General features: G+C 31.3%; 1 protein-coding gene across 1 annotated transcript; it reads left to right on the plus strand.

The window, feature by feature from the left end:
* Positions 1-1,684: 1,684 nt before the first annotated feature.
* LOC128160609 (uncharacterized) lies at positions 1,685-11,510 on the plus strand. The gene is made up of 10 exons (XM_052823948.1): positions 1,685-1,889; positions 4,345-4,653; positions 5,850-5,981; positions 6,531-6,629; positions 7,313-7,432; positions 9,702-9,913; positions 9,991-10,249; positions 10,556-10,606; positions 10,687-10,845; positions 11,194-11,510. Exons 1-10 carry the CDS (start codon positions 1,829-1,831, stop codon positions 11,439-11,441), a joined length of 1,650 nt encoding a protein of 549 aa, XP_052679908.1. The 5' UTR covers positions 1,685-1,828; the 3' UTR covers positions 11,442-11,510.
* The last annotated feature ends 712 nt before the right edge of the window (positions 11,511-12,222 follow it).

The raw sequence follows: 12,222 nt of genomic DNA on the forward strand, positions 1-12,222 counted from the left end.
ATAAACTTACAACTTGTCCTCCATATGTAGATATATTTGGTTTAAGCTGATAGAAAGCCAAGCAAGGTCATCTAAATAGCTACAATGTTTTGTGAAAAAGGGACAGGTTTGTATAGTCATCTTATTGTAACACTGCATGATTATCGTTATTTGAAGTGGTGGGAACCTCTAAAAGAAATACCAGGAGTTTGAAAATATTATAAAGATAACGAAATGTCTTTTACACTCTCTGAGAGAATGGGATTTGCAGAAATCCCATGAATTTCTTATGCTGAAATTATGTTTTTCAGATTAGTTTTTGTTATTGACGCAATTTTATTTCAGTGTACATAGAATGTTGATAGTTGCAACTCATACAGACATTCATTTGTTTCATAAGGGTTTATGATTTCGATCTTTGTTCAATATATTTAATATCTTTCTGCCCACTGGAAATCTAAATATCTTTGAAGTTAAACCAGTTGGTAACAAAGGCAGATGGTTTCTGGTGATTCTGTTTTAACTATATATCTAAAATTGCTGTACAGTATATCCTATTGATGCCTGTAATTTCTTGAACAGCATGTCTATTAATTTTTCTTCTCAGAATGATGTATACAGGGTCATTAATTTATTTTCATTATATTAAACTAGATACAAATATGCCTTCTGCAACCTTTTCATTGTTTAAATGGTATGGAGTTTTTGAAACGAGTCTAGTGATAATTTTTTTATTACCTTTCATATGAAAAATGACATCCAAATCTTCATTAAATTGCTGTACAGTATATCTTATCCATTTAATATATCACTTTATTTATATTGAACTGCATGTCTATTAGTTATGTTTTTTAAAGAACTGTATATGCAATTTTATTAATTTATTTTTCATTTTAAGAAAATTCATTTAAAAAAAAAGATCTCTTACAACCTGTATATTTTTTTTCAATTTACACAATACCGTGTATTAACTGTATGTAGTTGTGTAGATTTATACATGTACCTACAAGTAATATACATTTAATGTTCACCAGATACATGTACCAGCCTTCTAATGATAATATATAAATAAATGCACTTCTTAAATGCATTTTTCATGCCTTATACTCATTGTTATATGTATTATGTATAATTAAAGTACTTTGAAAACTTTTTGCAATTTATTTATTTTAATAAGATTAAGAAACGGACTATAATCAATGGAGGTTTTCAAGAGTTGTCTTTTTGGGAACAACAATGAATGTTCCCCAGGGTTCATGGCCCTGAATATTGATAAGGCTGTGAGGTGTGATATGGTTGGATCGGGAATCGAACCCGGACTCCTGCAACTTTAGTCAGGAGTTCTACCACTGAGCTGTCAATGCCAATATTTACGGTCAATGTAACCCCAACCATGGCAGTATATTTCTCTGAACAAAAGCTAAACTTTTACTAGAACTTACATGGCTTTTGCTTTTGTGTATTTAAAGAACCAAAGCTTTTAGATAAAGGATATAAGACCAGTAGAAGGTTGTCAATATTTGCCGCTATCTTCAAAACTAATATATGGGCATCAATAAAATTTCGTTAGTAAACATACAATACAAAGCATTACATTTAGATTGTCAATGATGCCAAATAAAGCTATTATAGATGTAATTCTGTACTAATTAAATCGATGATAAGATAAAAGATTTCATTTGTTTTTAATATTTTGATTATATTGTTCATTATCATCTTTTCCAGAGGCATTTACATCCTTTTAGAAAAAAAAATATTGATTAAGCGAGTAATCGAGATGTATACATATTATTGGTAGAGGAGAAGCATGATTTTATAGCAAACGTGTTTTTCGAACTAAAATAAGAGCATGGATAATTCATCAAGAGTATTAATGTTTCTTTTCTTTTTTGGCGATATGGCTATAAAAGGTAAGTTGACATTTTTCGTTTAACTTCATTTTGCAAAAGTTATGAAAACGACAGATATTCAGGCCTTGAATCAGAAATAATAGAAATAGAAATCAGTCGACTATAAATATGATATATATCATTAAAAGAATAAATTTTATGATTTGTGACAATGAGAATAAGAATATACATGTAGTTTCTTAATAGCTATATATCAATCAAGTCACAAGAAAGGATAATAATACCGTTTAATTGGGAAGCAATCGATGATAATTCATCTTTTTCTTTTTCTTTCTTTTGAAAACCACAAAATTTCAAATTGTTTTGACATTTATGGAATACGCTTTGTTTGATTATGAGATATTTTATTATAAAAATTTTCCCAATAAACATTATCAGGGGAACTTAAAAATAATCCTAAAATAAAACTTATTATACCTTGTACTATACATTTTACCTGAGTTTGGAAAAGATGAATTTTCTCCCTCGTTTTATGTTCATTATTAATATATATTCAATAATCTAATTGCAATCTAATCAAAATCAGATCTTTCATTTACATCTCGGTTCTTTTCTATCTGTTGTTTTTCGTGATTCCATTTTAATATTGAATACACCATAACGTGTAATAATGTCGATTTCTCATATAAAGAAAAACGTTTTATCAGAGTGCAATTTTAAAAAAGAAATAACTTACATAATTTACTTTATTTTGAACTTTTCTTTCCAAATTCAACATTTGTTTTGTTATATATTCTAATAATTTGATATTTAGAATGTTAATAAGCCATTGACACCTTGCAGACTCTATATTTGTTTTTAAATCAAACAGGTTTCTCTCAATCTAATCTCTTGAAACAACAGTGCATAATTATATGTCTTTCATGGCCTGATCATCAACGACCTATCAAGTTTATATAATTACCAATTAACTGTGAATCTTTTACTCAATTCAGTTGATGTAATTAATTTTACTCATTGTTTATTTTCTCACATATACTAAATTGTATTTGTCAATCTTCATTTCGGAGGCCAGATGCATTACCGATGACATCTGTTTGTGTCCCTATATTGTTTGTTATTGTCCATCTTTGAAATTCGATAATAGATACGGAATCCTTCATCACTTACTTTATTAGTCCCCTACCGGTTTCACCGGAGGGGACTATAGCTTTCCTCTGCGTCCGTCAGTCCGTCTGTCTGTCCGTCCGTCCGTCAGTCTGTCTGTCCCACTTCAGTTTTCCACACTTTTTTTCTTTATGCATTTGAGGAATAATATGAAACTTGCTGAACAGCTTCAAAATGTCAAACTACAGATCAAGTTTACACTTTTGTAGCGTCTGATTGACATATTTCCGAGAAAATTAATTTTTTATATTCCAATTTTTTAATGTTCGGGTTCGTTATCGGGTTCGGTGTGTACTGAATAAACGAGGCCGGTATGTAGTCAGTAATAATATCGTGCGTTACTTGTACCATTCCTTTTATCATTTCTAACAAACAAATAAATTCTGTAAAATAGTGTCAAACATTGTGTTGTAAATTTAATCGGCAGGTGTTTTTTTTGTATTATAACAATCGGGTTCGTTGTCGGGTTGGGCTGTTTAACTGTTTGACTTGATTCGGGGTACAGAGGACGGTAAGAAACGATATTGTGCATAACAGTGCATTGTTTTCACAAATTTTTACCAGCGAATACAGAATAGACTTGGCGAAATTACAGGAGATGAAATAAACAGATAAAGAGTATTATTTTACCTATTTTGTATATAATTTCTATATCAGCTATATAGTTTTAATTTCCTCTGTTCTTTTATCTCTGATTAAAGCATGACATCTCGTTTACAATAGCTCTGAAATAGTTGTGTGCTTGGAAGCTTTCATAGAATAATACAGACCGGTAGGGGACGTGTATTGCTTATGCAATACTCTCAGAATGCTTGTTTCTCTGGGATTGCATTTCGATGGACCTTCGGGAGTACAGCAAACATAAAATTCGATCTTATCTTATGTCCCACAGCGCGCCTTAAACTTATATTTTGTACCCTTTACGCCAACATTCCCTCACCCCATTCGTACTGCACACGACGGATTCAGTTCCAGACGAATTCCCTTGACCCGTGCCAACTACGCGGTCACATAAGATTCAATTTATTGTCAACATTTTTTTGTATTATATAACTACCTGGTCAATATTTGATAGTTTACTTGCCTTTACTTATTAACTTATTTGAGTTAGATGGATTTAAAGTGAGATGTAAATATAAAACAGCGAATTGATTTCTAATGTTTTATACATGATATGACAGTTACGACGTGTAAGTTAGCAATGTCCTCAATACTAATGTCATAAAGACCCGCATGGAACTGTAGTAAACAAAGATAATAAACGGTAAACATCAGTATTGGAAACTTAAAAGGTTATTTTATTCACAGCTTTTTGCGTTTACGAGAATTTTCATTGTATCTGTTTCAGATCACGTTCACGGTATCAGAGTACCCTGGACGAGTACCTGGCAAACCTTCACTCAAAACCAACCCAGCCCGACCTTCATCCCCCACCCCCTCAACGAGTACCCTGCCAAAGTGGACGTGCAGATCCGCGTGAATGAAGGTTCACAAGAACATATATTTTCTGGGATTGGTTCTTGTCAACGAGATGATGATGATCCTAATCCTTACGGAGGCATAGTTTACATTTATAACCACAAGGAAGTTAAACTCTATACACCAACCATTTCTGATTCTACTGCAGTCAATTCTGAAGGCGGTTTTGCATTTACTGGTGAGAATTAAAATAAAACGAGAAATGATAGCTTAATATACATGATCAATACAACAAAGAACCCAAACTTCTAAACGAGAGAGTGGGTTTACAAATAGCTCTTTTATACAAATTGATGTTATAATCATGATGATGATTTTATATATATATATTTAAAAAATCATGATGATTAATTATAGTCCAAACATTATCAATATAATATTTTAATCATTAATTCTTATTTCTTCATATTTGGACGGTAAACAATTCATCATAAATCAAAAACAATTTAATGCTAAAGAATCATATTTTTTCATAATAGATAATACATGTATAAAATTAGCAAAAAATAATTTCCTATTTATCTAAATTTGAATAATCTAATGATATTAGATGCCAGGCAAAACCGGTATTTCTTTTGTGTGAATAATATCCATAATCCATTTGTCCACCCTGAATTGATAAAAAGTAGCTATCCAAAGGAATGAGGTTCTCTATATGCAATATTTTGCCATAAATAACTTTTTTTATTATCAAAAATCAAAATTCAATTAATATGCACATTCTAATATTTCACAACTGATCTGCAAAACAACTTCTTATCTTGAAAACTGTAAAAGTTATCCATACAATAGGGGTACTTTATATGCAATATGATGCAAAAATGACAAAGTTCAAAAGCTCATGATCATATTTTTTCTTTTTCAAAAATCAATATCCATCTAATATGCAAATCTCTGATATATGTCCAATTAATCTGCAAAACAACAATATCCTATCTTGAAAATTGGAGGAGGAGTTATCCGTACAATAGGAGAAACCTACATGTTATGCAATATAGTAAACGAGAAAAATGACTAAGTTTAACATCTGGTAATTTTTTCATAAATTTTCAAAAATCAAAATCAAGAAAAATATGTACATTTCTGATATATGTAAATTGATCTGCACAACAACAACTTCCAATCTTAAAAACTGAAGGAGGATGTATCCGCACAACAGGGGTACCTTGTTACTTATTATTAAATTTAAGCAGAAATTAAGCAGCTATAGGGATACACATGGATGTGTTAAAGTGCATGCAGAACAATTTTCAATATATACTACACAAAAGATTTAGCTACAAGTATGTCGCTAAAATATTCATTCTCGCAAAAGGAAACGTAAATTGCATTCATAATTCTTATCAATTATTAACTTATTTATTCTTCATTAAGGCGGATGGTCATTTAATGGGCCATTTGTCGGACACTACACAACAGCTGACGTTAGAGTGAGGGTATGGAGAATGTGTGATTTCCCACCAGCAAACTTTACGTCTGCTAATGCATACACTGTGTCAACTTCAGGTACAGAGCTTTGCGGAACACTCTCTTTTGTATGTTTGCTTCTTTCTATCAATAGAGGTACATTGTTCAGATATCACAAAATAAAAAAAAATAAGAAACTGTTTCTAAAATAATAAATGCCTTTTTGTTCAATCAAATAACAGTTGTGAATCTATAGAATTTATTTATAACAAAATATCTATCAATTTTGTTAACGCTTCAATAGAAGGCAAGCTTTTGATAATACGGTCATATGCAGAAGTTTTTTTAATGGATGCATTATTGCTAAGAAAATAATATTCACAATTGAGACATATATTTATATAAATCATACAAAATTTAGGGTACGGTCAAAACTTTATTATCATTATCTTATTATTATTCATTAAATACAAATGCACACATGTGTTTAGGCAAAGCAAATCACAATATTAAACAAATTCCAATTTAATATGTTTCAAAATCAGACCCCAAAATAATTTTTAATCTCATGGCACCATACAGTACTAAATTTGACACATGATGATGGTTTGATAAAACTATGCTCTTTATTCGTTTTTCATACTCTAGGAACTTCGATTACTGATATCCCACATAACATGGGATATTATCCAGATCTTGTAATTGTACAGTTAAAATTGCCAAACAGCTATATTTCTGAGGCTCAAGGTAACCTTGCCCCCTTTCTTTCTTTCTTTCTTTCTTTCTTTCTTTCTTTCTTTCTTTCTTTCTTTCTTTCTTTCTTTCTTTCTTTCTTTCTTTCTTTCTTTCTTTCTTTCTTTCTTTCTTTCTTTCTCCAATGCACTATGCACGGACAGGTGACGGTATATAGGATAGAGTGGGAAATGAATAGTTTTGATAATCTTTATATAATGGAGCTTGGTCTACATTTATTGGCTACATGGTTCTGTTCAAGAGAACTTTAGTAACTATTTTTGATTTTCATTTTTAATAACTAAGTCCATGTTAAACTTATGAAGAGGAAAATTTCTTTCCATTTGAACAGTTTCTTATGTAATGAACAACTCAAAAATTCTATAAAAGTCCGATAGTAAAACTTTCCCTATTTTTTCCTTTTTATTTATTCAACAATATAAAGTACTTGTTATACATACAATGTAAAAGTCGTTTAAAAACAATTTGGAAATATGATGTATTACAAAAATACAAACAAATAGATAACAAAAGGTAATTTTTAAGCAATTTTTTTGCCTCTAAGTTACCCGTTCAAATTCAAAATTTCTCCTTTTTGTAAGAATTTTGAAAAGTGCTCTGTTTTGAATCTTACAAATTACATTTGTATTGCTTATATATTATTGAAACAAAGGAAAAATTGATTTTTTCGTTTTCAGGTGCGGTTTTCATAGAAAATTACAACGACATTTATAATAAGATTTGTGGGGTTATTATGGCTTTTGATAGAAACAACGTTCGACTGTGGTCCCCGAAATATATAGATGGGTCTGATAAATGTGAGTAGATTATTCACATATATTTTGCTGGCTTATCTTAATAACTGATTATTAACATGCTGGAAAGGCTTGATTCAAACTGAGGAAATTTTATTAACATTAAAAAATCAGATTTTTTGTTTTATATGCCTATTCTATCGTACACGTATATAAAGCTGCAGTTTTCCAAGTTTTCTATGCAGCACTTCTATTGATAAATGATTAACAAAATGTGAGTATCAAACAAAGTTAACCAAGACGATATCATTGATATCTTAAACGGCAGATTTTAATTATCATCCCTCTTTCTTTCTCACTCCATCGGCAAAGTAATTATTATTGATCATTTTTAGACGGGGTCACGTTACCCCGTCAATTGGTTTACTGTCAGCCGAAGTCTCAAACCGGAAGGCACGCGTAGAACACATAAATTGAGTCTACGCGTAAGAAAATAGTGCAAAAAGTTTTAATGCATTTCAGTAATTATGTGTTATAAAAACACGCATTTAATCTTTTTAAGTCCTCTGTGTATAAACGAAATTCTATTTAGAAAACAAACAAATAGTTTTATTGATCAAAATATTCTTGCTCGGGTTCAAATGTGGAATGAGTTACGAACTGAATGCACAGCGCCGTTGACGATTCAGTTGGTGTTCGAGCTCAATTATCAATAGAAGAGGTTGATGGTGGAATCGAAATTAAAGTTCCCAAACGCAATATGGCATTTTTTAAAAGTTGTGAATTTTATTTTGACAATCTTTCACCTTAATACTACCAAACTTCATGCGCAAGCCGAAGTTAAAATCGGGACGGGTAATACACAGATGTTTTACAAATTATATAGTTGTTTCATTGGCTTCCAGTCTACTTGCGGTATGTCTGCTGTTCGTCTCTAAAGAAATTTTGTACAAAGAAAATAAAAACAAGTCTGAATTTGCCTTCTCGTTCGTTGGCTCTTTAGTTAATTAAACTGAATTTAAATTTTAAACAATGCATTGTAAGCAAACTCTATAATAGATTATACATTTTGGAAAACTTATACATCATATTATATATACAATCTTATCGATTAAAGAACCAAGTTTAATGTTCATGTTTTCCGGCTTAGTTGGAATCAGACTTGGGGTAAATTACATTGTAAAATAATGCATTACATTACCATTACTTCATGAATTAGGGCATTAACTTACCATTACCATTACTTAATTTTCTTGAAGTAATGCATTACATTACCATTACATGCATGAGTAAAGTAATGCATTACCATTACTTTGTGAAAAGTCAATAAGTTTTAAAAAAAGTAATTTAAAAACTAAATAAAGAGTTTTTGTAAATATTTCATAAATAAAGCATGCTTAAAGTTTTTACAGGTTCATGTTCATGTTCACTATCAGGTTCAAATTTAATGACTTATACAAGATTGCTGTTGCACTTGTAGTTCTCAAAGTAAGGTTGGTCCCGTAACATTTACACGCTAATGGCGGAGTTGACAATCTCTGTTATTTATGTCTCTGATTTTCGGAGTATGATTTTTTATGAAAGGAACGGTTGTATCGTAATTCGTGTAGGTGATGCACTAGTTTACACAAAAAAGTAGTAAGTGGCGAACGGATTTATTTTTACCCATTAATTTTGCATGAATCGCAAATGACGAAAATCGTGTCAGATAAGTCGGTCTTAAAATCAAAATGGCGACCGTGACAAATCTTTTTATTGTCAAAGTTCTTGGAATCTTATTGTAAACAAAATATTTCTAACGTCAGGTGCCTGTGTTTGTTATCGGTATACAAATGTTCACTTTGTTTGTTAATTCAGCAGTTTTAGAGTTTTCGGGGTTTTCATAAAACTTTTATTAAGGATACCATCCGACTTGTGGATTTTCCCTTGGATCACAAAATTGAATAAATCTAATGATTAAAATTATCTACTTTGAAATAGTTGTTTGATTTTTCCGGTTAGTAGTAATTTTTAAAATTTTTCCTTGTGGTCTTATTTAACATAATATATTACATTGTGTCAATTTTCTACAATTAAGAAGGCCGGGAATGAGTAAAATTTAGACAAAGTATCAGACAATTGCAAAAAAAGCCAAATTAACATAGATTGTAACAACTAATTCAAACTCATAAGTTTTGGAAGCTTATTCGAGGAAATCCAGGACAATTACAAATTCAAACTTTCAAGACCCCGTCTTTCAGTACTCTCAGTACTTTGATTAATTTTGAACTTATCCGCGTTTATTTCATATCAACTGCAGATTTCATACTGCTTGTAACTGATTTTTTTGCAGTTGGAGTTTTCTGCGTCTCGGACGGATGGGCCTCAGCAGCAAGTGACGAATTTGTATTTACTTATGCGTCTATTTACGTACAAGCATGGATATTTGATTCCTCTGAGATTGTGTTTACTCAGACTGACACAAGAGGTTCAGGAATAAATGTTTCTCCGACAATAACCATGCCAAAACCGTTCGATATCGATACTCATTTGTTTCTTGTTCGGGTAAGTTATCATTTATCTGCTTTTACGTATTAGATTTTTGTTGTTGAAATTTGAAATTTTGAAAAAAAAATTTTAAGTCACAAGCTGTGGACGGAGCCAATGCTAACTATGTGTTTGAGGGGGCTGGCTCAGCATTGAGCGATGGATCGGCTTTCTTCAAGAAAATAGGTGCTGTGGTGTATTCGTACAATCCTAGAGAAGTAAACATATGGTACCCTGGGTCTGAAGATTATCTTCTATTTGTTGGTGGAATTTGGGGGTATGGAAGTCCTACCCAAGCATCTGCAACAGCGAGTGTATCTGTGAAGGTTATTAAAACGAAAGCGACTGGGTCAGGTATCACTAGTTTGCATGCTTTAACCACAACCACAGATCAAATTTCATAAATAGTTTGGTTCAAGAGTACTAGATAGTTATAGCCATTTTTGAAACATATTATTAAATCTTCTTGAAATGATCAATAGAATACGTATAAAATATTGGAAAACATTCGAGTTTTAGAGCTACAATATATGGTTATTTAAAATAAAAGATAGGTAACACCGAAAAACTCATATTTAGAAATCTAAGAAAAATCCGATTATTTTAAATTCATTGACCACAAAGCTTCCTTAATATCTCTTTTATTTGAAATCGGAACAGGTTTTGGGTGCTCTTTGTGTACTTCAGACTGGAACACACTTACCACCAACTGTAAGTTTTACTTATATAAAAGATTAATCAAATCGTTTGAAAATTCATTTTTATGATAACATTACATTTGATTTCTAAAGGTTCAACTTCACAACCAAATGACATCCAAAATGCACATAAGTGTATGCTTCATAACATCACCATTTATACGTGCATGTCTGGTTACCAATCAAACGGCGCGAAAGGTGTCGTAGCTTACAATGGTTCTTACTGGGAGGAAACTGATTACAACTGCACTGGTAAACATAGGATTCATTAACATTTATAAAGTTTGCTCGTTAAACTCCTATGTAAAAATATCTTTCTTTTAGAAACATAGGCAAGTAAACGCCGTTTGATCTAATAGTATATTGACGCTGTACTAAAGATGAAAGACAGTTTATCATATCAGATAAATATGTTATAAATTTATAGTACTACTAATGCACGTGAGCTTGTTCTAAATTTTTGCTTTAAGGAGTCGCAAATATTCGATATCAAAAAATCGAAAAATGCTTTTTTCAATATTCGTTTCATCTCATAAATATCGGCAGTATTTTTTAATGAAAAAAAACTAATTGCAAGCATTGTTTTACTTTCTTCGTTAGTGCCAACTTCTAGCATTGAAAACTACAGCACAATGGGATACAGCATCTCGTTCCTTGAAGAAATGGTGCATTCCCTGAAAAAGAACCTAACATTTGAAATGAAAAACACCAGTGCATATCGTCGATCTTTGACATGCGCAACGGACCCTCGTCCAAGCGCTGCCTATGTTGGTGTTGTAGGAATACTTATTATCATTTTAACTGCAGTGTTGTTTTTATGCGCTGATCTTTCTAGGTTTGTAAAATAATCAAAAAGGTTTTTTATATGACACGTACAGTGTAAATCGACGCATTATTAATAAAATGTATCACTTAAATATAGTATTATTATCAAATACTGACATTTTGTGAATAACAATGTATTTTATTATCTAGTAATTTGCAGTATCTAGATATTTAATATAAGAAGGCTCGATAAATTAAGTATATTTTTTAAAGTTACTATTCCTTTTTTTATAAATCGCAGTAAAACGGGCTAGCAACTTCTTTTTGAAAAAGGTGCGGTCAATAACTGTAAAATAAAACCATGAGGTTGAGTCTATCAGAACTGTTAAACATTAGCAATGCAAATGACTGGAGAAAATTCAGAACACTCTATCAGTTTTTAACGCACTAGTCGACCATGTTTGTAGAGAAAAGGGACAGTTGCAATCTAAAATATTTGCAGGAAATATCTTCTATCTACAGGGTATTAATAGCAAAACAACTCTAAAATTATATGCTTATAAAATGAAGTATATTTACAGGCCCTAAAGTAACCCAAACCTAGACAAAATAAATTACATGTTTTGGTGTTCTTGTTTAGTGTTTTTGTTAGATGTTAGGTGTGCATCATGCAAAAGAGCTACTGTATACAGGGAAATATTCGTCCTCGTTTTATTTTCGCCCCCTTCGCCCGCGTTGTCAAAGGGCTTATTTAAGACTTGGCGAATTCTATATTGCAATTAATATCTTTGTTAACCCCACTGCATCTGGGCGAATTCAAGACGGGACGAAACAGTTTGCAATATTGTTAAAAGGGCTAAAATA

Source organism: Crassostrea angulata, chromosome 1 (assembly GCF_025612915.1).
Source record: "Crassostrea angulata isolate pt1a10 chromosome 1, ASM2561291v2, whole genome shotgun sequence".
NCBI classification, from domain to species: Eukaryota; Metazoa; Mollusca; class Bivalvia; order Ostreida; family Ostreidae; genus Magallana; species Magallana angulata.

Coding starts and splice junctions, on each gene's coding strand:
- LOC128160609 (XM_052823948.1), top strand. CDS start 1,829: ATGGATAATTCATCAAGAGTATTAATGTTTCTTTTCTTTTTTGGCGAT. Junction 4,654..5,849: donor AGGCGGTTTTGCATTTACTG/GTGAGAATTAAA, acceptor TTCTTCATTAAG/GCGGATGGTCATTTAATGGG. Junction 6,630..7,312: donor CTATATTTCTGAGGCTCAAG/GTAACCTTGCCC, acceptor TTTCGTTTTCAG/GTGCGGTTTTCATAGAAAAT.